A 27,514-nucleotide genomic window follows, 5' to 3' on the forward strand; every position below is an offset into this window, starting at 1 on the left:
GACAAAGTTTATCCTCTACGCCCCGCTTGCGGTATGCACATATAATGTATATATGTGGGCACTCGGGGGGGCAAAAGTGAAAGTGCGCTAATTTTAATGTTATTTTACTAATTTTGTGAAAATAATGTTAAAAGAGGGGGATGGTTAATAATGCATCATGTGGTGACATTGATAGCCGAAAGACAAGGGAGTACATGCACTAATTGGCCTTTGTCTTAATTGCTGAGTGTTATGTGCCTTATGTCCAAGGTTTGATGCAAAACTACCATCGAGTCGGGCGTCTCATTGGAAGCAGTCTCTCTATTCCTACGGGGTAGAGGTAAAGCTGTCTACATCTTACCCTTCTCAGACCTTACCTTAGCTATTGGTGAGATTTACTGAGTATGATGATGATGACGACAAAGTTTGTCCTCATAACTAGTATAATATATATTTACTAAAGTGGTAGTGCTCTATCTAGCGGTACCCTGGTGACTTTTTAGGGGAGGTCTTTGATTGTAGTTTCGTTCGTGACAAAATGTCATTCGTGAGCCAGAATTTTACTACAGTGGGTCTTCGAGTGATGAATTTCCTATGAAATTGGTGACAAACCGAGTCATCAGCGTTATTTGCAATAGCGGCTATGGGTGGCTGGGATTTGTTGGACATTAAGAAAATATAATATATGTTTATTTATTTTTTTTGGTTTATTTGAGTTTAAAAATATGTAAAAACAAGAGGTTAAGATAATAATAATTTTGTTTTATTTTTGTGTCAATTATTGAATTTCAAGGAAACAATTGTTTTCCACCACATGCATATAGGTATGTATATATTTATATGCTCAATATATTTTGTTGTGTTCGAATAAATTTATATTGGATGCTTAAAAAATATAAAAGATAACATAAATTACTTATACAATTGGATGTTGGGAGCAGGCTTGACAATAGTGGGTTCAACATATTTAATCACCGTCAAAATATGGAGATTTGTCACACCTCTTTGTAAAAGAATATTCAAATTTTCAAATATAAATAGCGTAAAGATTAAATATAAATAAATCTTAACATATAAAATATTTTTAATGAAGAAGTGTAGGAGGAAATATGTTTTTTTTTAAATAAATACATAAATAAATGATTTAAGTGTGTTTAGTTCACATGGCTAGAATTGCAAATTTAACATTTTCCTATAACAATGGAAAATGCTATCTCATGGCAGCTAAAAAAATTATTTTAAAAATATTTGTAAAAAGTTTTTCCTTATTACCGACCCAAACCTACCCAACCGACGACATGTCTGCTAGTCTAGCCCGATAACGAAATTGAAAACACTGCTTAGATGTCTTGTATCTCTAGCTTCTTGTTAGTTCTTAATGTTGAGATTTTTATTAAAGGTGAAAGTAAAACTTATCCCATGGATATAACAAAATAACAAAATTATTGTTTATTTCATAAAATAACAAAATTATTGTTTCTCCTCATCTCTTAACATTTCTTTCATTGGCAAGATAAGTCCCTATTTCACTACCATCCAATGTGCCTCCAAAGCTTCGCCACATCTCAATATATTAACGTGTCCAAAGTACTAACGGCATAAAATTATAAATACCAATTTTATACGAGAAAAGGGTTCGCATTTTCTATCAACTCTATCTTCGTCTTTTAATCATATTCATTCTCTCAACAATACACTTACTTTTACATTGGAGTTTGATCAAAAGAGAGTTCATTCGATCAGGCCCTGCCATTGAGCTCCATTTGAAACTGTTACCCAATTAAGCCACTAGGTGAAGAAGATTCATGTAACAACTAACAAAAGGCGTATGCAACAAATTATCAAGGTGACTGTAATAGCAACGCCACATACAACATCAGTTAAACCAACACCTTCACTTGTTGTGTTTTTATCGGTGTTGGTTGGTAGTCAAAACCACCTACTAATTAAGGGAAACAAGTTATGACTGAAGTACCATTACTTTTTTTGTTAGGTAATTGAGGCGTCCAACTCATATTTATTTGAACAAACTTCGTGTTTTATTAAGTTATGATGAATTTTTGGTGACCCGTGTGGCCCCAAGGACCTTGCCATAAATCCATAATGCCATCAAGGATATGAAGGTTCTTCCCCATGTGAGAAAATATTGGGAATCATAATCATTAGAGATATATAGAAAATAATATATGAAAAGAACTCAACAAGTAGTTTTGGATTTTATGCTGTAGCCAACAATAAGCAAGCTGTGAAGTTCTGTTTTATATTAAATTTTCTAATAGTTACAAATAATAATTAGATTTAATAACTTAATAAAGCTATTGAATAACAAAAACAATAAATAAGTTTTTATTTGAGGGAACACTTGCACAAAGTGGGTGTCAACATACCGACAACCCACGAGGAGTACGTATTGTGACGAAATTATTGTAATCAAATCTGACGAATGATTTATTTTCTAACACGACAATTGTTATGTCCATGCAATGTCAACAAGATGCCTAGAAAATATAGATATTGTTTGAAGATTCAGTTTTGGATATTATAATTTAATTAAAATATTTGATTGTTGATGTCTTGATGAGATGTCAGAAATAATACTGAACTAGTTTTATGCGTCTTCCGTATTGCGAGACACTAGATCAAATATTTCTCAATCAATTAAAACAAAACACTGTCATAGGTTTGCTAAAAAAACTAAAACGATGACAAGACTATAATTTTGAACTGGGGGGGGGGGTCGTAATTTTGACTAGGGGTGAAATCGTAATTTGTCAAAAGCTAGCACGATGACAAGACTGTAATTTTGAATTGGGGACAAAATAGTAATTTTGACTAGGGGTAAAATCGTAATTTGTCAAAAGCTACAGCGATGACAAGACCGTAATCTTGAGCTGAGGGCAAAATCGTTATTTTGAAATGGGGGCAAAAACGTAATTCTGAATTGAGGTAAAATCGTAATTTGTACGGACCAATAGAGAAGTGTCAGACAACTGCCTGATCCTATTCCCCCTCAAGCCCTCATGGCTTTTGGAGTAAATTACTTTTTGAGTCCTTGTGTTTTAATGGTTTTAACCACTTGAGTTCAAAATCAAAAAGTTTAACGCTCTGAGTCCCTAACTGTTCATTTTATAACGTTTTGAGTCCCTATGTTTTAGTGGTTTTAACCACTTAAGTTTAAAATCAAAAGTACAAATGTTAAAAGGTTTGACTCATTATGTTATAAAATGAGTGGTTAAGAACTCAATATATTAAACCTTTGGTTGGTTTAAGGGAAAACGGGTTTGTAGATGGACTAGCGGCAAGAAAGGCAGAATCAAAGAAAGTGGATAAGCAAGCTAAAGCTTGCGCAGAGAACCAACATGTCTTTATCCCTTTTGCCATTGATACTTTTGGCTCCCTAGCGCCAGAAGCCATCAACTTCTTGACGAGGGTTCAACAGGTTATCCACAACAATTGTTTGACCCCAAGGGGGCAGGGGTTTGTGTTCGGGAGGTTGGGGTTTGCAATTCAGAAAGGGTTGGCGGCGCAGCTTGTTGCTCGTCTACCTTTTGTTTTGATGTAACTTAACAAGTTTTCTGGTTATATTAATCAAAGTAGAAACCGATCTTGAGAAAAAAAAAAGGTAATTTACTTTGGCTTTTAAATTAAATATATATACAGTTTAAAAAACAGTCACAAAATTGAAATGTTGATTTTAATTTGAAATAAATGGAAAGATGAGGGTGTAGAAAATTTATGAAATAAAGGGTCCACAAAGAGGTCACTATTTAAGCGCATGCGTGATAGTACTGTCATACATGATCCGACCCACCCCACCCCTCTATTTTACTATTTATACGAATTGGCCCCCCACAACAGACGTGTTGCTAGTTGCTACCGATACGTGCTTATTTTATGCATACCATATTAATCACATTCATGTCATACCACTTAAATATGTCATCAATTTCTTTTTGATAATTTTTTCCAGTAGGTGGTACTGTATCTATAATAATGTTACAACTGTTTTACACGTCTAGTCATGTAATATACGAATCTTTAGTCGCTTATCTACTTTTCTGGGTAAAACTCGAATCTCACTAAATGGATATTTATTTTCTATGCGAGTTGTGTTATATGTATCATGTGCGATCCTATTGTCTCATATAAGACTTTCTTCATGCTAAATTACATTTTTTACACGGTTCATGTTTGTTATAATTCTATAATTATTTTCTATATATTCATTAGATTTTTCGTACTGATTATTTGAAAGGAACAGAATTTCTAACGACTTAAAACATCTTAAAAATCTTTTAGCTATTAAACATGACATATCGTAGTACATGTGATTTTATACACCAACAAAAATATATGCATGAAATTGTTTGTTTCGGTTGAGATAATAACTAAATTAACAATAAAGATACATCAAACCATCACTAGTGCTCTAGTGGTGGCCACGAGTATTTAAGTTCCACTTATGGTGGGCCCGGGTTAGTTTTCCCCTCAAGGTCTCAAGTTCGAGTCTTGGTGATAAGGGTTTCTCATTGAGGGGTTTAAATTGGGGATCTATTGTGCAAGGGGAGTCTCTAGCGCGGATCCGGTTAAGACAACGTATGCTAGACCTCCCGACATTCGCGAATAATTCACACCTTTCAAAAAAAAAAAATTATCTGTTAAAAGTCATATATTTACTTAATTAATGATGCAACATTTGAAATTAAATGAAAACGTATCACACTTTGGTTGAGGGATTTTTTTTTTTTTTTTTTGATATTTGTGTTTATTGCCATCTAATTGGTTGGTTATTTCGTGCAAAATAAAAAAAAAAGGATTTTTTACGGTGTTCATCCAATGATAAAAAAACCCTCCTATTTTATATATGAGCGCTATAGCGTAGGGATGAGCTCGGTACCGGTAACGAAATTTGTCAAATATGAGTACTATTGTACCGGTACCGAAAATTTCAAAAAGTGGGTACCGATTTTGTACCAAAAATAATTCGGTACAGGAAATTCGGTACCGATTTAGTACTAGTACCTGGTATCAAATGTTCATCCCTACTATAGCGATAAGGAATTGATACTTGAACAACCTTCACGAATATCATCTCTATGTTTAATTAGTGTTTGGAATAGCTAAAATTCATCACATGTAGATATGACTTGTTTACATTCATTGCATACCTAATTTCACTTTTTTTCTAACTTGCCGTAGTTTGCCCCTAGTTTGTTTGCCCAAATATGTGGATTTTATTCCAAGATAAATTGCTGGTTTAGGATAGAGTCGAATCATCATGATATCAATTTTAATATATCTTATGGTCATTGTATTTGATTTAGGACATGTGTAGTCATAAAGCCCTCAAAGGGGCGTTATGCGACATGTGGCACGCCACGTCAGCAAGGGGCTTTATGGGGCGTTATGCAATTTGAGGCCGTAGTCATAAAGCCCCTGTGTAATCATTACTCAATTAATTTAATTTTCATTTTTTTAAATAATTTATAAGTTTTATAAAATAAAAAAACATTAAATTAAATAAAAAACACTACATTAAAATTAACCAAATCCGAAAAAAACATTAAATTAAATAAAACATTAATTTATAATGTTCTCAAATGCTTGTAGCACAAAAGTACATGCACTCGTAACCGCTTCTTCCTCGGCCGCGTCTTCGTCGGGCGAAAAATATCTTCGGTGAATTTCGGTGAAAGACTCTTCCGACGGGGAACCCATTTTTTTATAAGGTGACACTAGGTTTTTTAAAAATATATAGAGAATGAGAATGAGAATGTATTGAGTTGTAAAAAAAATGGAAGAATATGAGGTTATTTATAGTGTGAAAAGTAAAAAAAATTGATTTTTTTTTTTAATATATGACCGTTATCAAACAGTCAAAAATTAAAAATCTTCATCTCCTCGCGCCGCGAAATTTTTAACGCCATTTGTTTTTTTTTTATCATGGCGCCGGGGGGGGGGGGGTGTGGGCGGCGCCATAGCGGCGCTATGGCCCTTGGTCGCGCCCCACTACGTTTAACCTTAAACACTACCCCCCCCCCCCCCCCCCCCCTAATCCACACATATATGATGGCCATGTTCAATTTTTAAGTTTCCAACGAGGGTTTATTAAAATTTTAAAGTTATCTTAAAAGGTCATATAACATAGAAAAACATATTCAATAATATAATATGTAATGTGAGAAACGTATTGTATAGTATACCAATTAAATATGTGTTATCAAAGCTCATGTAGTATTATTTACGTTCTTTTGCACATATTATGCACTTGTGGCAATATTAAAATAGATAGCATCTAAAGCACATTCTAGGTTCTTGAATAAAAAACATAGTATGAAGGTAGAAATTTAATCTATAGTTTATTTATCAATTCACGCATCATGTCTTCAAGTGTATAGCGATGTGAAATTTTAACCACTTTGGCTTTCATATTATCGCACATACACTTTACTACCATATCACTATATGCTTAGTGTGTTCGCTACATGTACACGTGTGCACATGTTTGATACATGCGGGGCTGGCCCTGAGAATTTATGTACCTGTTCGAGATAGGGATGTCAAAAATATCCGAGCTCGACGGGTATACCCAAAACCCAACATAAATGGGATGGGTATACCCGATACCTGACGGGTATTGGGCCGGGTATGAGATTAGTTTTAAAAATTTCCGCGGGTATAGGTCGGGTATGGAGGTGATACCCGACCCGAATACCCGAAACCAAATACCCGTTTACCCGATCATATACCTGAAGTTATTAATTTATATTTTTATTTTCCATTAACCCTTATCTATTAATGATTTATTTTAGTATGTTCATAGTGTGAAAAATAAATTTTCTTTTACCATATGTATTTGATGATAGTATTTATATTTTGTATGTTGTGAAGTATAAACATATAAGTGTATAAATATTATAAAGTTATTATTAATTTATGATAAAACTTATATGTATGTAATGTATATTTTAGTTTATAATAGTTGTTGCATAAATAAATTATATAATAATTATAATAGTTAAAAATGTATTTGAAAATCCGAATGTATATCTTTTAACAAACTAATGGGTATACCCGGTACCCGATGGGTAATTACCCGACATATACCCGACGGGTATTGGGTCGGGTATGAGACACGATTTTACAACCGGGTATGGGTATAGGATTACCAATACCCGACCCAAACTCGACCCATTGCCATCCCTAGTTCAAGTTTGAAAAAACGTACCCTTAGGCCTTAAAGAAATTGGGCATTGAGCTCACTAAAGGTCTAAACTTAATTCCAATGGGCTAATGACTAATATAAACCATAAGAATAGTTTTGTAAGTGAGCCTATATTGGTGTTTATATGGATATATCCTATTAAAAAAAAGGGGGAAATAGCGAAAATAGCCAACGAAAACGTCTTAAAAAAGCCTTTTAACAGAAAAACATGGCGTGAAAACGTCTTAAAAAAGCCTTTTCAACCCAACCAACTGCGTTCCGCCACGTGTCAATTTTTTTTTTTTTTTTTTTTTTTTTGTAAAGACTTAAGACGTTTCAGCATTTTTTGTAGAGGCTTGAAACGTTTCAGCCTTATTTATTATTTTTTTCAACATTTGTATATTTTTAGTATTTTTAATATTTAAAACAAACATAAACTTATCTACCATTAATAAGTATTTAAATACTAAAAATATACAAATCAGATTGATGAAATTTATTTTTTAAATACTAAAACATAAAGTGCATTTAAATATTAAAACATAAAGTGCATTTAAATCTGATTTCATGAAATTTAAATATCTTCCTATATTAATAAACGAAAATCTTTTTGTACACGTGTCATTCTCCGGTGCCTCCTTCCTTTAATAATAGTATTACATATTAATTAATTTTATACACAAAATATAATATAATATAATATTAGTTAATTAATATAGTTAGAGATAAACGCCTAAATTCAAATTTAATTAATAATTATCTATAACAAATATAAATGTATCAAATAATATAATAAGTATAATTTATTTAATATAGTTAGAGATCAAATGTATAATTTCAAATTTAATTAATAGTAAATTAATTTTTGAGTCCCTATATTTTAGTGGTTTTAACCACTTGAATTCAAAATCAAAAAATTTAACGTCCTGAGTCTCTAACCGTGCATTCACACCCTCTGTAAAAAATTCAAAAAACCTTTTGTAAGGTTGAGTTCTCTAAGTTCTCACACCTCATAGAAGTTTTCATTTTACTTTAACCATATATATTTGTTAAGATAAAATATATTATTTGGATATAAACAATAATTACTAATAAAGTATAAATCACATCTACAAGTAACGAAAATATAACTGTTCTTTTGTTTTACTAATTTATCTAAATAAGTCATTTCATTAATAAGGATTATATACAAGTTTATAATTTACATTTTTCGTCATTGAACCCGTGTAATACACGGAGTTGTAAGCTAGTTAGTATTTAAAACAAACATAAATTTTCAACATTTGTATATACTAAAAATATATTTTTAGTATTTTTAGTATTTAAAAATAAATTTCATTTAATATTTAAAACAAACATAAATTTATGTTTGTTTTAAATATTATAAATACTAAAAATATACAAATGTTGAAAATAAAATTAATAAATAAGGCTGAAACGTCTCAAGCCTCTACAAAAAATGCTGAAACGTCTTAAGCCTTTACAAAAAAAAATTGACACGTGGCGGAACACAGTTGATTGGGTTGAAAAGGCTTTTTTAAAATGTTTCCACGCCATGTTTTTCCGTGAAAAGGCTTTTTAAGACGTTTCCGATGGCTATTTTGGAAATTTTGACCGGTTAATGACTATTTTCGCTATTTCCCCTTAAAAAATTTCTTTTACACATACATATCGTTTTTTTTAAATAGCGTGTCCTTCGAAATATCGGACCCTGGCCGGTGGTCCTCCCCGCCCACCCTCAGGCCGCCCTTGGCTACATGTTCGTGCGTGTAACATAAGTCTGTGTGTTCGGGCATTACACTTCAATATATTAAACTGATGAACGAACTAAGTAAGGTTTATAAAATTTGAGTTAAATGTTGTATACAAACATGTAATGGGTTCTATGCCTAATTTCCCTTTATGTTAGAAGTGATTACAGTTTTGATCATATACCAATCAAGTTAAATCCAAAAGGAGACAAGCGTATCCATATCTAAGGCCATGTTACATGTGATCAGATGATGTGAAATTTGAAGCAAACTTTGTTTCTAGAAAGCATTGCTTAAAATGTTTACTACTCATGGAACTCATGGGCTTCAATTGCTTCTTTTAATAAATAAAATACATATTTGATTGAGTAAACTGTTAAAATGGTCCCTGAGGTTTGCTCACTTTTGTCACATTAGTTTAAACTCAAACCTTTTGAATCTGGGTCCCTGTGGTTGCAATTTTGTTTACATTTTCATTCAAAATCAAAATCTGGTCAGATTTTTTAGTTAACATCCAACTTTTCTATGTTTTTTCTCCCTTTTAATGAAGGGCAAAATGGTCTTTTAAGGTTTTATTATAACAAATTAAAAAAATCTGACCATTTTGCCCCTTCATTAAAAGGGAGGAAAAAGACAAAAAAATTGGATATTAACTGAAAAATCTAACCAGATTTTGCTTTTGGATGAAATGACAACAAAATTGAAACCACAAGGACCCAGATTCAAAAGATATGATTTTTGAACTAAAGTAACAAAAGTGACTAAACCTCAGGGCCATTTTAAAGTTTACTCTATATGTTAGGTAAAGGTTCAATCGCTTCTTTCAAGGCTATAGGGTGTGGTCATGACTCTCATGACCACCATGACCCTCCACGTCAGTGTCATGTCACTCACCTTTAATCCACAATTCAAAACCACTATCCTAAGGGTGTGGTCATGACCTAAACCACTATCCACTTATTTATTTTAATTTATCTTTGTCTAAAGACAAAAGAAAATGATTTCTTGAAAAAATAGAAAGGAAGACCATTTTAACAGTTTAATCCATGCAAACCATGATGAATTAGTAAAGAGGATGGTATAGCCTTCCATTCATGTTCTTACATGACAAATCATATCTCAACCATTACCCCACACCTTTTATCCTAAAAGTTAAAATACATATTAGATTATAGTGGAAGGTTCAAATGAGAAGAAAATTTTTGTAAGAATAAAAAGAATAAGTTTTAAACCAATAGAAATACTCCATTTTAGTTCATTTAATATGTGTATTTAATGTTATTAATAAGGACATATAGGTAAATTTCTAATTGTAATTAATTAATTAATTTATTAAACTTGTAACTCCCATTTTAAATATACTCTTTCAAGATAAATTAATTTATGGTGAATGACAATTTTCGACATGTGTAGGATAAATTTTAGTATGTGAAGGATAAGCTTTAGTATGTGTAGGATAAATTATTAAATGTGTATGATAAATTTATATATGCGTAGGGTAAATTTCGGTAAATGTAAGACATATGTAGGATAAATTTTAAAATGTGTAAGATATTTTTTTTTTTGCTTTATTAATGAGAGATAACATAATTAATAGGAAGAGTTATAAACTATTTATTTTTTTTACCATTATGCCCTTTCTTCTTTTTCTTCTCACATTAAATTTCTTCTTAAATGAACCTTTCCCTTAGATTATATGTTGGGTAAAAGTTCCTTCCCATAAACCCCATAAAGTATTTAATAATCAAATTTATATACCATATCAACTTATTATTATATTATTTAGAGTAAATTACAAGTTTTGTCCTTTATGTTTACCCCAAATTGCAGGTGCTGTCCTTTGGGCCAAAAGTTTACAGGCGGTGTTCTTAACCTTTCAAAATCTTGCACGTTTTGTCCTTTTAGCCAAACCTAGTTAGATTTTTTGGTTAAACCTGATCATGTGTCTTGCACATGAGGGTATTCTTGTCATTTCACCTCACCAGGGACTATTGAGTAAATGATTTATATTAAGGGACTAATTATGTAAAAAATAAAAGATTAAAGTATAAATGAAAAAACCTTGCACTCTCTCTCTAACTCTCTCTTTCTCTCCAACTTTCCACCACAACCACCACCACCATTACCGCACACCTACCGCCACCCATCCCAACCACCACCGTCACCCACACACCCCATAATCAACCCCTTATTCACCTGTGAACACTACCACAAACCTTGTCACTATTGTAACCACCAACTCCATCACCGTCTTCACCATACACCACCTACCCCCATCTAATCTCCACCATCGAAAACCCACCATTAAACACCTCTGAAACTTACCACCCACCTCAGCCTTCATCACCTCCATCCCCACCTACCGACCACCACCAAATTAAATGTTGATTTTCTATAAACACCCCTTCACAAATCATCAACACAACTAAGTACTAACAAGAACCTATGACCAAAATCAAAACAAATCAGTCTTTTTCAAACAACAACCCTAGAAACAAAACAAGATCAAACCCAAAAAATAACTACAAACTCACCGGAGCAACAGAAACGACGTCGTATACCGCCGCCGCCGCACCTAACCCACCACCACAATCACCCCTTCACTTCCACCCACCACCAAACGCCGCCGCAACCAAATCACTCGCCGCCGCCGCACTAACCCACCACCACATCCACGAACTTATACTTGATATCGTACCGTAATAAACGAACTTATACTGATCGAGTATGTAGCGTGTGGGTAATGATGAAATTGTTTTTCTATTTTGATTTAAGATCTATGAAAATAGCGACTTAATATACCGAAGCATCCTCACTGGATTAAATCACCAACAAAACAAAACACTGAGAAATATAAGGGATAGAGATTAGAGATTGACAATTTCGGATGACATCATCTGAAACTTTCAACTATGAGAGAGAAGAGAAGAGAGAGAGAGAGTTCAGATTATGTTAGAGAGATTTTTTAGTTTATTTCAAATTAGTCCTAAATATAAGATGTTTTACACTATAGTCCCTGAAGAAATAAAGAAATGAAATGACAACAATGCCTTCATGTGCAAGGCACATGACCAGATTTAACCAAAAAATATAACTAGGTTTGGCCTAAAGGACATAACGTGCAAAATTTTGAAACATTAAGTACAAAACTTGTTAATTTTTGCGCTAAATGACAACGCCTGCAATTTGCTGTAAACATAAAGGACAAAACTTGTAATTTACTCTATTATTTATTTGGGTAGTATCCGGGGTGGTCTCTTTTAGTATTGATTGGCATATGTATGCCCTCGTTTGGCAGTATTAACAGTTAAAAGTATGTGTGATGGTTTAATTAAAAAGTAAAAAAGTTTATGTTATGTTATTGTCATATAAGTAGTAGAGCCTTAGCTAACTATACTTTTAAAAGTGTGTAGCTGTTTAACTAAAACAAAGTAAATAAATAAAAAATAAAATAAAAAATGTGGGTGATGTGGCAAGCGATGACTGATTAAAAAAAGTTTCACTTACGTCCATTAACTCCATGGCATCGATGCCCTTAACCACCGGGTAACGCCCACACCGGGTCCCTCTGTATAATATATAAAAATAATAAAAAATAAACTAGTTTATCTTTAATGAAAAAAACTTTAGTTGTTAGATTAAGTGATGTTTGATATAAAAAAAAACAGAAAATCATATGAAGCAAACAGAAAATCAATCAAACTCAACTCAATTAATAATCCATTTTGACATTTTGTTATTGTTATGTAATTTATTCATCTATATATAATTGATGGCACTGAAATTTGAATACATATCAAAGACTTTTTACTTCTTCTACACCCACCTATAACGAAAAGGTAATCAATTGGTATAACGCTTTAATGTGGATGAATAATATCCACTAGTCTTCATTATATTAACAATTTAGCCCAATTAATCTAGACTCTATGTGGAATTCACATATCTACTTTTATTTACTTTTTATGTATCATAAAAATTGTACTGAAAATTGGAATTAAAAAGCCGGTCAATTCTTTCAAGGACAGTAAAGTAACTATGGTAAAATGTGAACACTTAAACAAAAAGTTTGAATGAAAAAAGTAAACATCTGATTTGATTTCTGTATTAAATACATTTATATAACGATATACGAATATAAAACAGATACACAAAGTAATATAACATATTTGATATTTCTTGGGTGTAGAGGTAAAAAAAATTGCATAACATAAAAAGTGCGGTATAAATACTATAAACATACCAAAAATTAGATTTTCTCGTAACTTTCTCTAAAAACAAAATAAACCATACCATAATATTCTAAAACTAAAACATATAGTAATAATACTAATGACTTAAACAATCAATATCTCAGTCGCAATGCGCAGGTAGCGTCAACTCGTTATAGTATATTCAGTGTGTAAGAAATTTGTCCCTCCCCAAGTGAACTAAGTCTAATGATAGATTTAAAAGTATAATTAAAGGGTGTATGAGTTATCCATAAAAATATAACACTATCAATCCGACATTTTCTAAAGGGGTAACTTTGTAGAATAGTAACCAAGTTTTAAAAGTGTTCCAATTAGGTCACTCAAGTTTCAAAAGTGTTCCAATCAGGTCACTCAACATTCATTTTTCATTAAAATTAAGGGTCTTTTCATCCATTTCATAAGTAACCATGGTGATGTGGATTTTTGTTTTTTTTTTCCCTTTTATTTGATGCTAACTTTGAGTGATGACGTGAATTGTAACTTGTTTTTTTAATTTTTAATGTAATTAAAGTGTTTTTATTTTTAATAAATATAACTTCATATATTAGAATAATCCGTTCCCAATATCTTAGTCTTCGTTTTTTTCTTGACACATAGAAAAAAGGACATGACTCGATTTGAATGTTAAGTTATTTAATTGGGACAAAAACGATACGAGTGACCTAATTAGAACACTTTTGAAACTTGGTTACTATTCTGTGACATATTCCCTTCTATAAACCATAACTCAATGGCACACAAAGTGGGCCTTTTCTCAGCTTATAATCTTTTGGGCCTTCAAAATGAAATGGGTCACAGGGTACTGCTCGGTTTTTTACCGGGCTGGGAACGGAGCTAAGGAGGCCCGGCCCAGTCACCTAGCCAAGAGAGTGTGGCAAGTGTGGGTGGATGAAATTCAGCCCATCGTTGGGTCGAGTTGGGTTCGAGGCCCGTTAGTAGTTGTATAACAGGCAAAAGATTTTATCCAACAATGACCAATGTTACATTAATAAGAAAACCCATGATTGTAGACTTTAGTTGCTTACAATACTACAATGCTAATATCACACAAATCTAGCATCTTTACACTTCTAGTTGGAATAAAATAATATTTTGTTGGCCGTTCAAAAAAAAAAAATATATATATATATATATCACACAAATCTGCAAACACCATTCACAGTTTTTCACACCACACCCTCAATAAATTAACCATAATAAACAAACATACATACCTGCAAAAAAAAAAAAAAAAGATAAAGTAACAAGCATTTTTACACTTCTATGTTGCCTTCTCGATTTCTTGAATTCGTTCCTTATCTTCTGAAATAAAACTCGAGCTATCATCTGCAACCGACGCCTCATCGTTACAGTCAGCAGCCTGGCCCGTTGTGAACATCTCATCGTTTTCAACAGCAGCAAATTTTTCCTTCAACTCTCCCTTTAACAACTGAACCACCTCAAGCATTGACGGTCTTTTATCGGGCTGATTATGTGCACATATGAGCCCAACAAGAACAACCCGTTTCAACTCTTCTTCTACGTAATTCCCATTTAATTTTGGATCTGCGATTTCACTAAATTTTCTTTCGTAAACCAATGGTAGGGCCCACTCTGTGATGGATCGTTTGGTTGAATTTATCTTTTCAAGGGGTCTCTTGCCACTAGCGAGCTCGAGTAAAAGAATCCCGAAACTGTAAATGTCACAACTCTCGGATGCTTTACCTAACATGGCGTATTCTGGGGCTAAGTACCCGAGTGTTCCCTTGACCCGTGTGGTTACGTGGGTCGCACCGTCGGGTATTAGCTTTGCAAACCCGAAATCAGCCACTTGGGCTTTGAAATCGGAGTCTAGTAACACGTTGCTTGCTTTAATATCTCTATGTATTATGTGTGGTGTTGCATGATGGTGAAGATAACTGGATAAAGTAATAAAGTTTAGTCAAGATTTGGCAACAGTTAATCGGGTGAAAAAAAATGGTTATCCAACGCAAAAATCAGACCAGAGTTAGTGACTTCTTATGCGAGTAAAATGCCATTTTCGTCCCTGAGATTTGGCCAGTTTTGCGACTTTCGTCCAAAGGTTTGTTTTTCCGCATTCGGATCCGAAAGGTTTGAAATCTTGCCATTTTCATCAGGCTCGTTAACTCCATCAATTTTTCTCCGTTAAGTTAAGTCAGGGGTATTTTCGTACATAAAGTGAAAACTACCGAATTGCCCTTTAAATAAATACTTGTACATTGTGCTAAATGCTTGTAAATTAAAGTGAAAAAGACCAAAATGCCCTTTAAGTTAACAAAAAGACAGAAATACCCCTAACTTAACGGAAAAAAATGGATGGAGTTAACGAGCCGGATGAAAATGGCAAGATTTCAAACCTTTTGGATCCAGATGCGAAAAAACAAACCTTTGGACGAAATTCGCAAAACTGGCCAAACCTTGGGGACAAAAAATGGTATTTTACTTCTTTTTATCCTAAAAACCCGAAGAAGAACGCAAAAACGGGTTCTAAAGAACTTACACAATTCCTTCTGCGGATCCAATTGCAATAGACATTCTTCGGGGCCAATCAAGAAGGCTATCGGAAGAGTTATGACCATGAAGGTGAGATTGTAAACTGAGATTAGGCATGTAATCATATACAATTAACCGTTCTTGACCTTCGGCGCAATAGCCACGTAAGCTGAGCAGGTTTTTGTGTCTAACGCGTGCAAGTATTTCAACCTCAACAGCAAATTCCATTTCGGCTTTATTGCTCCAAACCTTTAACCTTTTCACTGCAATCTGAGTACACACACCCATGTAATATTATGATCCATTTTATCAAGATTTGATCAAAGTGAGTTTTTTTTTTTTTTTTTTTTTTTTTTGAACGGTAAATTTGGATCACTGACGGACCACACTGGAGTATCATCGTGCCACCAGCAGAACCACCCGATCATATCCATCTCTACTAGGCAATAATGCCTATACACCAATTCAGGAGAAAACTCAATAAATCTGGGAAAACCCTCTTTGTGGGAATCGAACCCATGACCTAATGGTCATAAGCCTTATCCCACCCCTAAGATACCACTAGGCTATAATGCCATGGGTGATCAAAGTGGGTTATCTTTCATCAATTACTTGACAGAAAAAACAGTGAAAAATAGGAAATAAGTGACGTTTTAATTACTTGAGATCCGTCCCATAGTTGACCCCAATAAACACTTCCAAAACCGCCTTCACCAAGCTTGTTGTCGTAGTTAAAGTTGTTCGTAGCAGCATGTAATTCCTTCAACGAGAATATCCTCCATGTCGATTCTTTCTTCTCTTTCTCTTTCCTATTTAATCAGCCACAATCACAAGAAGCATAAGCCAAAAAAATTATAAAAATTGGGAATATTTACAAACTGATTATAAAGTTTCTTGCTTTATTTTGTTGGTAGTGAAAATTACAAGTTTATCATCTAAAACTCAATCAAGAGAGACAAATTCAAAGGCATCAAAGATAAGCAATAGAACAGCAAAAGAAACCCACTAAACTAGTGGCGGACCCTGAAATTATTTGCTGGGGGTGCGGATGAGGTGTTCAACCATATTTTCAAGGGGCGCGGTCGGGTTTTTTGCCTAAAATATACACTAAATTTTTTTTTCAAGGGTTGCGGCCGCCCACCCTGACCACTATGTAGGTCCGCCCATGCACTAAACCCGAATTAAACATGAGTATAATGGTAACATAAAAATCTGATTTTTTGTTTTACAAACTGATTACAAAGTTTCTTGCTTTATTTTGTTGGTACAGAAATTTTCAAGTTTATCATCTAGAACTCAATCAAGAACCAAATTCAAAGGCCTCAGCAAATTAAACCCAATAAACCCTAATTAAACATGAGTTTAATGGTAACATAAAAATCTGATTTTTAATTTATAAACTGATTACAAATTTTCTTGCTTTATTTTGTTGGTACTAAAACTTTCAACTTTTATCCTCTAAAACTCAATCAAGAACCAAATGGCCTCAAAGATAAGCAACAGAGCATCAAAATCAACCCACTAAACCCTAATCAAACATGAGTTTAATGGTAACATAAAAATCTGTTTTTTAATTTACAAACTGATTACAAATTTCTTGCTTTATTTTGTTGGAACTAAAAGTTTCAAATTTATCATCTAAAACTCAATCAAAAACCAAATTCAAAGGCCTCAAAGATAACCAATAGAATAACAAAATTAAACATGAGTCTAATGGTAACATAAAAATCTGATTTTTAATTTATAAACTGATTACAAATTTTCTTGCTTTATTTTGTTGGTACTAAAAATTTCAACTTTATCATATAAAACTCAACCAAGAACCAAATGGCCTCAAAGATAAGCAACAGAGCATCAACCCACTAAACCCTAATTAAACATAAAAAAATCTGTTTTTTTTTTTTTTTTTTTTTTTTTTTTTTTAATTTACAAACTAAATACAAACTTTCTTGGTAGTACAAATTACAAATTTATCATCTAAAACTCAATCAAGAACCAAATTCAAAGGCCTAAAAAATAAGCAACGGAGCATCAAAATCAACCCACTAAACCCTAATTAAACATGAGTTTAATTTAAAGGTACCATAAAAATCAGATTTTAAAGTAGCCAACCCAATTGAACAGTGAAGAAAACTAAAACATACCGATCGAGCCCCCCTGTGCAGCATAAGAAAGAGCGAAAATCCATACCCACAAAAACCCTGAAAAAATCTTGTCTAATTCGAGCTCCAATCAACTAGTAAATTGTACTATTCAATTCAACGGCAAAAGAGCAGAAAAAGAAAAAACAGTTTCTGCAGAAGTTGAAATTGAAAAGCGATTACTTCGAAAGAAAGCAACCGAGTTACGTGCTGCTGTCTGACGAATTGGTTTGTAAAGATTCGCTGTTGAAAACGTAAAGGAATCCTGTTGGGGAAGCCGACTTTTTTGGAGAGAGAAAGGAGATGATCAGCTAACTGTAATGGGGTCTACTCTGACTGAATCATTCCTCAAACGTTTTGATTTTCAAACTTAGGGTGTACGGGACGTCTTCGGTTAGGGTGTACGGGGCGTCTTCGGTTAGGGTGTACGGGGCGTCTTTGGTGAGGGTAAGCAACCGCTGCCATCAAAGCGGGGTCCCGATTCGGGGTGTATTTTGGGCGTGGGCTCACCGATTGAATGTGCACGAGATTTGAGGAACGGTCGTCTTCAAACGGTCGGATTTTTAATAAAAAAAAATTCACTTTTTTTAAACTAATATAAATAACCATCTCATTCTCACCATTTTTTATACTCAAACCATCTCATTCTCTCTATTTTTTTAAACTCTCCAACCACACCCACTTCACTTTTTATTTTTTATACTCTCCAACCAAACCCCCTTCACTTTTTATTTTTTATACACCGAGCAATGGAGAACCGACCCCGCGAGGCCAAGAAAAAAAACTAAGGGACGGGTCTCGAAACCGTCTCGAGATGGTTCGAGCGGTGCAAATGCTCAACCACAACCCCCTTTCGGATACACTTCACAACCCCCGTTTTTTTTCCAACAACCTACACACCCCTCGTTTTACAACACCCAACAACCCAATTTCGGCTATTTTCAAAATTTGTTATCAATGGACGCTCCTCCTCAATCCCCCGCCTTCGACCCATATGCTTATCGTTCTTCACAAGTTCCTTCTACACGAGGAAATGTCGAACGTCCTCTACCTATTCACGACGACGAGGACGATGAGGTAGTGCCCGAAACTCAAAATTTGGGCGACGACGACGAGGAAGATGAATATAATGTGGACGAAGACGCGGGCAACGAAGAAGATGAGGCTCGAGAAAAAAAAGGGAAAACGGTGAGCGAAAAATGGACAAAAGAACAAGAAGAGACGTTGGCGAAGGCGTGGGTACATTGTTCTACCAACAAAAAAAGGGCAATCAACAAAGTCGCGAAAGTTTTTGGGGTAAAATTTTAGAGCACTTTAACAAAACTATCGGTGGAAGTAACCGGACCGTTCATCAAGTACGGTCTAAATGGAACCCGATGCATGCGAAAATAAACTTTTTCAACGGCCTATACCAACAAGCGGTAAAAATTATATTTTTTTTTTAACATTGCATATTTTTAATTTTTTTTCTAAGTTCATATTTTTTTAACACTTTCTAATTTTTTTTATTTTATAACATGTAGGATCGCACACGAGCAAGCGGATGTAAGGATCTCGACGTGATGAAAGTCGCGCTAAAAGAATTTAAAGAAAGATTTCCAAGCGGTTTTCAACACATCGAGGCGTGGGAGGTCGTTCGAAGACACGAGAAATGGGCCCAAGTCCCATTGATGGGTGAGGAAGGTGAAGGTTCGGCACCTAAAAGAAAGTCCGTTGACGTGGACTTTTCGATACCGGATATGAACGAAGATCCCTCGCCACAAAGAGCACAACGGCGAGACAAGCGTCAAGCTACATCGTCCGAGGGAAGCTCGGCCGAGTTGGCGGCACAATTCAAAGTGTACACCGCCATGAAAGAAGCGAAGCAAGCGGTAGAATTGGAGGCGATCGAATTGAGGAAAAAAAGAGAGTCGGAGGCTCGCGAGCTCATATCGGCACAACTCGAGACGATGAAAAACTACAATTTCGATCGAGATATGAAAATATTCCTTAAGCCGCACGACGATGTTCCCCCAAGTATGTTGCCGATCATCCTCGCCCGAAAGCGAGAAATCGCTAACAAGTACGGGTGGCCATGCGATTTCTAAAATTTTAGTTTTCTAGTTTTAATGTAATTTTTATTTTCTACTTTGAATGTGTTTTTTATTTTCTACTTTGAATGTGTTTTTTATTTTCTACTTTGAATGTATTTTTTTTTAAATTTAATGAAATGTCTTTTATTTAATTTTTAAACATCCATAATTTTACCAAAAAAAAAATTAATTTTGAACTCACCTAATAGGGGAGTGCCGCCATCAAAAATCGGTATTAGGGGAGTGTATTAGGGGAGTTGACATGGCACTATGTGATTGGTTGTGTGTAAGAGGGGGGACTCACCTAAGAGGTGAGCACCCCTTACACCCTTAGTTTATTTTTTTTTTGAAATGTTTTCTAAAAAAAGGAGACTATATTTTATAGAGTTTTTCTGTGAGTGGATTTTGAAGAATTTAATAGAGAGTAGAGAACCCATGACATTAAAACCTAGTGGTATCTTGGGGTGAGATAAGGCTTATGATCATTAGGTTATGGGTTCGATTCTCACAAAGCAGGGTTTTTCCCAGATTATTGGGTTTCCTTCTGAATTGGTGTATAGGCATTATTGACTAGTGGGGATGGATATAATCGGATGGTTCTGCTGGTGGCACGATGATACTCCAGTGGTCTGTCAGTAATCTAAATTTCCCGTTAAAAAAAATAGAGAATAGAGAAAATGTTTTTGTTTATTAGTGCACTAAGTTAAAACCCTATGTATTAAATGGGTTAAATAATAAAAACGATATTATAAAAATACGTTTCAATATTTCTTAGCTGAAATTACTCATTACATATATTCTATATAAAGGAAAACCATTGAATCAATAAAAGTTAAATAAAAGATCTGAAAAATAATAAGTAAACCTTTATTAGTATTTTAATAAAATGTTTTGAAAAACTGATTAAAATGATAATAATACAATTTTATGAATTTTGATTTTGTAATAAGTAAATAAATAACATGTATATACCAATGTGGAGCTAGCTCACTTTGTAAAGCAGATACCTATCGAAGAAAAGGTAATGTTTAAATCTAGGCAAAGGAATAATTTATGATTACTGGTGTAATAAAAGTAATATTAGTTGTTCAACAAAAATAACGTGTTTATAATTTAGTAATACAATCAACCAATGATTTTAATCAGTTAGATTGTTATACATATATAATATGATTTTTAGCCACTTGAGGTTTTGGCCTAGTGCTCAAGAGAATTATCTTTTATGGGGAGATCAATGTTGGGTGTAATTTAGTATAGTATGGAGAAAATAAGTTTAGCTGTTAAAAAATTTATAACATGATTTTTAAAATTTCAAGATTTTAATTAATAAATCAACAAAATAAAAGGTGCTTGAAGAAAATAAGGTAACTAATTTAAAATTTGAAAACAATAAATGAATGAAAATTAATATAAAAATCAGACATATGTTGGAAAGCATCGGTCACACTTTTGTCACTCATACTATGGACTCAAAAATTGTCAAAATAATATAAAAATCATATATGTATTGAAATTTATTTTTCACAGAAATAACACATAAGTTATTTTATATAAATTTCTTAACTTTAATATTTAAGTTTAGGTATTAGAGAACACCTGAATAGTTTAAACCAGTGGCTCTGATACCACCTTCTGTCACAACCCCGACCACACCCTAGACGGGAGCCGTGAGCCAGATTACAGGTGGTATCGGTGTTTATTAAAATTGCATTGGGAAATATCATCAGGATCGTAGTTAGGAAATATTTAAGAGATTGTAAAACACCAAAGTTTAATATTAAACAAACGGGATAAAACCCATATTACATTCAAAGGTTTTTATAGGGATAAACCCTAATTGAAAAAACATAATTTCTTCTTTTATTCAGGTAATCATAGCCACTTTATTTAAGCCTTCAGTGCTCCATAGCGGGCTTCTATTACCTTCACAGTAAGTTACCTGAAACGCGTTTGAAAATATTTTATCAGCGAAAAATACTGGTGAGATCATTCACTTGTATAAAAAGACACATTGTTATATTTTACAGTATCAAGGGTGATTACATTGTTTATATCTATCAAAAACTCAATCAGTATTGGTCACACGGTGGCAGTTCCGATGTGACGGTGGTCATATCACTCATTGGCTAACTTTCTTCCAATAGTGAAGATTATCAAGTAGTGTATACAAAACCCCACATACCGGCAGTAATTCCATAATACAAAAACTTAATCACTATAAGTATAACTGAAAAACATTTAGGATTATGCAATGCATTTGGTAAAGAGAAAGAATGACTCACTTTGTAGATTTAGGGTTTTAACTTTTACGCTTCTTGTTGCTAATCCTGGTTCCTAATAAAAATACAATGCAACACGTGCCAGTGCAACAACCCAACTCAAACTTTAACGATACATCACGAGATCAAAACCCCAACGTAGTTAACAAAGTATATGTCGCAACCCCGATCCCACCCCGGGAGCGGGAGCCGCGAGCACGAGCCGGTGGTATCGGTGTTTATTAAATTTGTAGCGGAATTAAAACATCAGGATCGTAGTTAGGAAATAAATTCAGAGTTTGCAAAACACCAAACTTTTTGTATTAAACAAATGAGATAAAAACCCATATTTCATTTACAATATCTTTATAGGTGTTACGGCCCCAACCCCGGTTTGACCCAGTTAGGAGCCGCGGGACAGGAACCCGTGGTATTTAATGGATGCGACAGCGGAAGATTTTAACAGGATCTTTTAAAACTTGAAATGCCCGATTATTTTATTTCATAATTTGGGATAAACCCCGTAATTTTACAATAGAGGAATTTTACTAGGAAATTCCCTGATTTATTAAAACATGTTTATTTATTTTAACTGAGCCACCTCTTCAAGCTTGTTAGTGCTCCGTAGCACGTTTTCCTTGATTTACAGCAGGTCGCCTGAAACATGTTTTAAAAATATTTTGTCAGCGGGGAAATACTGGTGAATCATTCATTTTGATAAAATGACGCCTAGTTATAAATTACAGCATAAGAGCGATTACAATGACTTCTATCTTATTTTTATCTGGCGCCGTGTCACCTGGTGACGACGGTCATACCACTATTGGGTCTTTCCCCAAGTAGTGACGTTTATCACTATTAGGATTTATTAGCCTAACCGTGAGAAATTAGTAATGTGCACAATACCCCACTAGCCAGTGATTTAAGATAACCACGACTTAATCCCTGTAATTATAACTTTTGAAAATATGGAGTATTGTAAAATATGATTGATAAAAAGAGAATGACTCACATCGCAGATTTATACGAGCAGAGTTTAGCCTACTGATAAGCCTGATAACCTAGTTTAAACAATAATGCACACGAACTAGGTCAGTAACTTATACAGCATTTACGATAACTCATGAGATTAAAACCCTCACGATGAATGACAAAGTGCGATACTTAAACATCCATCGAATTCACGATGAATGACAAAGTATAAGCCTAATTTGAGCAGCACTTAAACATTCATCGGATAGTTTCAATCGATCAGACATTGAATCGTAGCAGCGATCGAGTTAAATACCCGGTATCGTAGTAGCGCCTCGCTATGTAAATTTTTTATTTTGAGCAGTGAGAATTCGTTTTTGAGTTTTAGTTTCAACACCAGTGATCTGCCCATGATCCATCCTATTTATAGCTGAAAAATGGGTCTTACGCGGCCCGCGTAAGACCATTCAAGACATTTACGCGGCCCGCGAGATGGTCTACTCGTAGATTAGGGCATCCGTGTCATACGTAGGTGTGCCACGTGGACGACACGTGGATCTGGACGCTTATCCGGTCAACCTTGGAGTTGACGCGGCCCGCGTAGGGTTAAGCTTATCTTTACGCGGCCCGCCTAAAGACCAGAATTTTGATTTTCTTGATTTTTGATATGGATTAGGGTTTCAGGGGTCCGGGTTTTCATTTATGGGTTGTTTAGGGACATTTTTGAAGGTCCTTACATCCTTCCCACCTTAATTAAAATCTCGTCCTCGAGATTTATTGAAATAAGTGAGGATATTTTTGCTTCATCTCTGTTTCTAGCTCCCAGGTGTATTCGGGTCCTCTTTTCGAATCCCACTTGACTTTGACTAGCATGAGTCGTTTGTGCTTGAGAAACTTGATCTTTCTGTCCTCTATCTGTAGTGGTTTCTCCACGAATTTCAGCTTTTCATTTACCTCTACATCTTGAAGAGGTACTACCAGGGATTTGTCAGATAGACATTTCTTGAGGTTGGATACATGAAACACATCATGTACTCATGCTAACTCTTCTGGTAGTTGTAAACGATAAGCAACTGGTCCTATTCGTTGAATTACTGGGAATGGTCCTATGTACCTTGGACTCAGCTTTCCTTTCTTACCGAATCGAACTACTCCTTTACAAGGAGAAACTTTCAAGAGTACCCTATCTCCAATTTGAAATTCTAATGGCTTGCGTCGATTGTCAGCATAACTCTTTTGACGATCTCGAGCCGTCTTTAGTCTTTCCTTGATTTGAGTTATCTTGTCGGTGGTTTCTTGCACGATTTCAGGACCTGATAATTGACTTTCTCCTATTTCTGCCCAACAAACTGGAGTTCTGCATTTTCGCCCTTACAGTGCTTCGAATGGGGCAGCTTCGATGCTTGCATGATAACTATTATTGTAGGAGAATTCGATTAAAGGTAGGTGGTCATCCCAATTTCCACCAAAATCTATCACACATGCTCGGAGCATATCTTCCAAAGTTTGTATCGTCCTTTCACTTTGTCCGTCTGTTTGTGGATGATATGCAGTACTTAAATTTAGTCGGGTTTCCATTGCTTCCTGGAAACTATTCCAGAAATGGGAAGTGAAACGACTATCCCTATCCGATACAATAGAGAGTGGAACTCCATGTAAGGATACTACTTCGTCTACGTACAACTTGGCTAACCTTTCCATACTAAAGGTTTCTTTCATGGGTAGAAAATGAGCTGATTTGGTTAATCGATCCACAATTACCCAAATCGCATCATTACCTTTTCTGGTTTTGGGTAACTTAGTAACAAAGTCCATTGTTATGAGCTCCCATTTCCATACAGGCATTTCTAACTGTTGTAGTAGTCCCGAAGGTTTCTGATGTTCTGCCTTTACTTGCGAACAAGTAAGACCCTTAGATACATATTTAGCTATATCCTTTTTCATTCCTATCCACCAAAATTATTTCTTAAATCTTGGTACATCTTATTATTTCCAGGGTGCATGGTATACCTAGATTTATGATCTTCTTCTAAAATCTTATTTCTTAAATCTCCCTTCTTAGGTACCCAAATCCTTTTCTTGTGGGATCTCCAAATCCCATCAGCTCATTGCTCTAATTCTTTTATTCGTCCTTTCATTTCTTCAGCATCATCCTTGATTGCTGTTGCTTGAACATTCTTCAGTTGTTTCATTAAATCTAACTGTAGATTTAATCTAAGAGCACGAACTCGCTTTTTCTTTTCATGATACTTATGACTTAAGGCATCTGCGACTACATTTGCTTTTCCTTTGTGATATTGAATATCACAGTTGTAATCACTTAAAATTTCCATCCATCTTCTTTGTCTCATGTTTAATTCTTTTTGCCCAAATATGTACCTTAAGCTTTTATGATATGTATAGACAGTAAACTTACTTCCATACAAATAATGCCTCCAAATCTTTAGGGCAAAAATTACCGCTCCTAATTCTAGGTCGTGAGTCGTATAGTTTTCTTCGTGCTTTTTCAATTGCCTTGAGGCATACGCAATTACCTTTTTGCGTTGCATTAGCACACATCCTAATCCTAGCTTTGAAGCATCACAGTATACTTCAAAATCTTCCGTTCCTTCTGGCAAGGCGAGAATTGGGGCATTTGTTAACTTTTGCTTTAAAATCCTAAAAGCCTCTTCTTGCTTAGGTCCCCATTCAAACTTAACTGCTTTACAGGTTATCTTAGTTAATGGCACAGCTATCTTAGAAAAATCTTTAATGAATCTCCTATAATATCCGGCTAACCCTAGAAAACTTCTAACTTCCGTAGCCGATTGCGGGACCTTCCATTTGGTGATGGCTTCTATTTTGGAGGGATCTACGTGAATACCTTCGTGATTCACCATGTGCCTTAGAAATTGTACCTCCTGGAGCCAGAATTAACACTTCGAGAATTTGGCGTAAAGCTTCTCCTTTCTTAACAAAGTTAAGAGTGCATGTAGATGTTCACAATGCTCGTCCTGACTTTTGGAATAAATAAGTATGTCGTCGATAAAGACAATTACAAATTTATCCAAATACGGTTTACAGATCCTATTCATCATATCTATAAATGCTGCAGGAGCATTTGTCAATCCGAAGGGCATGACTGTAAACTCGTAATGACCATACCTGGTTTTGAAAGCAGTTTTAGGTATGTCTTCTTCTTGGACTTTCAATTGATGATACCCGGAGCGTAAATCTATCTTAGAAAAATACCTAGCTCCTTGAAGTTGATCGAAAAGGTCATCAATCCTAGGCAATGGGTATCGATTCTTAATTGTAACTTTATTTAATTCCCGATAATCAATACACATCCGCATCGACCCATCCTTCTTCTTTACAAACAACACCGGAGCTCCCCACGGAGAGGAACTAGGTTGTATGAACCCTTTACTGAGCAATTCATCTAATTGCTTCTTTAGTTCTAACATTTCAGTGGGTGCTAATCGGTAGGGTGCCTTAGCTACAGGTGTAGTTCCCGGAAGCACATGAATTCTAAATTCTATCTTCCTATCTGGCGGTAATCCTAGTAGTTCTTCTGGGAATACATCCGAGTATTCTGATACTACAGGGATTTCCTTAAGTTCCTTTCCCTTAGTGCTAATGATTACCGAAATCATATACACTATTCCTTGCTTACGTTCATAACTAGCAACTTTCATTACCGAAATGAACTTCATTGGCTTTCGTGGCTTATCACCTACAACCACAATTATTTCTCATGATGACGCACAAATTTTTATGGAATTCTTTTCACAAAGGATTCGAGCATGGTTGGGTACTAACCAATCCATTCCTAATACAACATCGAATCCAGCTAAGTTCATGGGTAACAAGTTTACAGAAAATTTATGACCTGAAAGTTCTATTTTACCTTCCTGCAAAACTCGATCTATGCTAACAGAGTTACCGTCGGCTGTTTCTACTGTATAAACCTGCCTAAGCTTAGTTAATGGTAATTTAAGAGCTTGGCAGAACGAAGTATTTATAAAACTTTGGTTTGCACCAGAGTCAAATAATACTTTCGCATAAACGTTGTGAACTAGGAACATACCAGCTATCACATCAGGGATTAGCTCGGCTTCCTGAGTAGTTAACTGGAAGGCTCTTGCGTTCCTTTTGGTAGTTCCGTCTGCAGGTTTGACTTTATTGTCAGCTGGCTTGACCAATTTTGGGCAGTCAGGCCTAAAATGTCCAGCTCCTCCACAGTTAGAGCAGACAGTTGCTTTCTTCTTCCTGCAATCTTCTTCTTGATGCCCTGGAATTTTACAGAAATTGCAATACCCCTTGCATCTTCCAAAATGCTTTCTTTTACAGGCATTGCAAAATGGAACAGTGGAAGATTGCCCAGTTCCCTTTTTCCAGAAATTACTACG

At 34.7% G+C, this 27,514-nt stretch overlaps 2 protein-coding genes across 2 annotated transcripts; one reads left to right on the forward strand and one right to left on the reverse strand.

Annotated features, from left to right (window-relative positions):
- Positions 1–14,293: 14,293 nt before the first annotated feature.
- Positions 14,294–18,183, reverse strand: LOC110927281 (PTI1-like tyrosine-protein kinase At3g15890). The gene is made up of 4 exons (XM_022170945.2): positions 17,825–18,183; positions 16,342–16,489; positions 15,688–15,950; positions 14,294–15,085 (listed from the first exon to the last, which is right to left on the reverse strand). The coding sequence occupies exons 1-4, from the start codon at positions 17,866–17,868 to the stop codon at positions 14,449–14,451; spliced, it is 1,092 nt and encodes a 363-aa protein (XP_022026637.1). The 5' UTR covers positions 17,869–18,183; the 3' UTR covers positions 14,294–14,448.
- Positions 18,184–18,727: 544 nt separating this feature from the next.
- On the forward strand, positions 18,728–20,026 carry LOC118482275. Its single transcript, XM_035977980.1, has 2 exons — positions 18,728–19,242; positions 19,345–20,026. The coding sequence occupies exons 1-2, from the start codon at positions 19,021–19,023 to the stop codon at positions 19,906–19,908; spliced, it is 786 nt and encodes a 261-aa protein (XP_035833873.1). The 5' UTR covers positions 18,728–19,020; the 3' UTR covers positions 19,909–20,026.
- Positions 20,027–27,514: the final 7,488 nt, after the last annotated feature.

The sequence above is a fragment of the Helianthus annuus genome, chromosome 9 (assembly GCF_002127325.2).
Source record: "Helianthus annuus cultivar XRQ/B chromosome 9, HanXRQr2.0-SUNRISE, whole genome shotgun sequence".
NCBI classification, from domain to species: domain Eukaryota; kingdom Viridiplantae; phylum Streptophyta; class Magnoliopsida; order Asterales; family Asteraceae; genus Helianthus; species Helianthus annuus.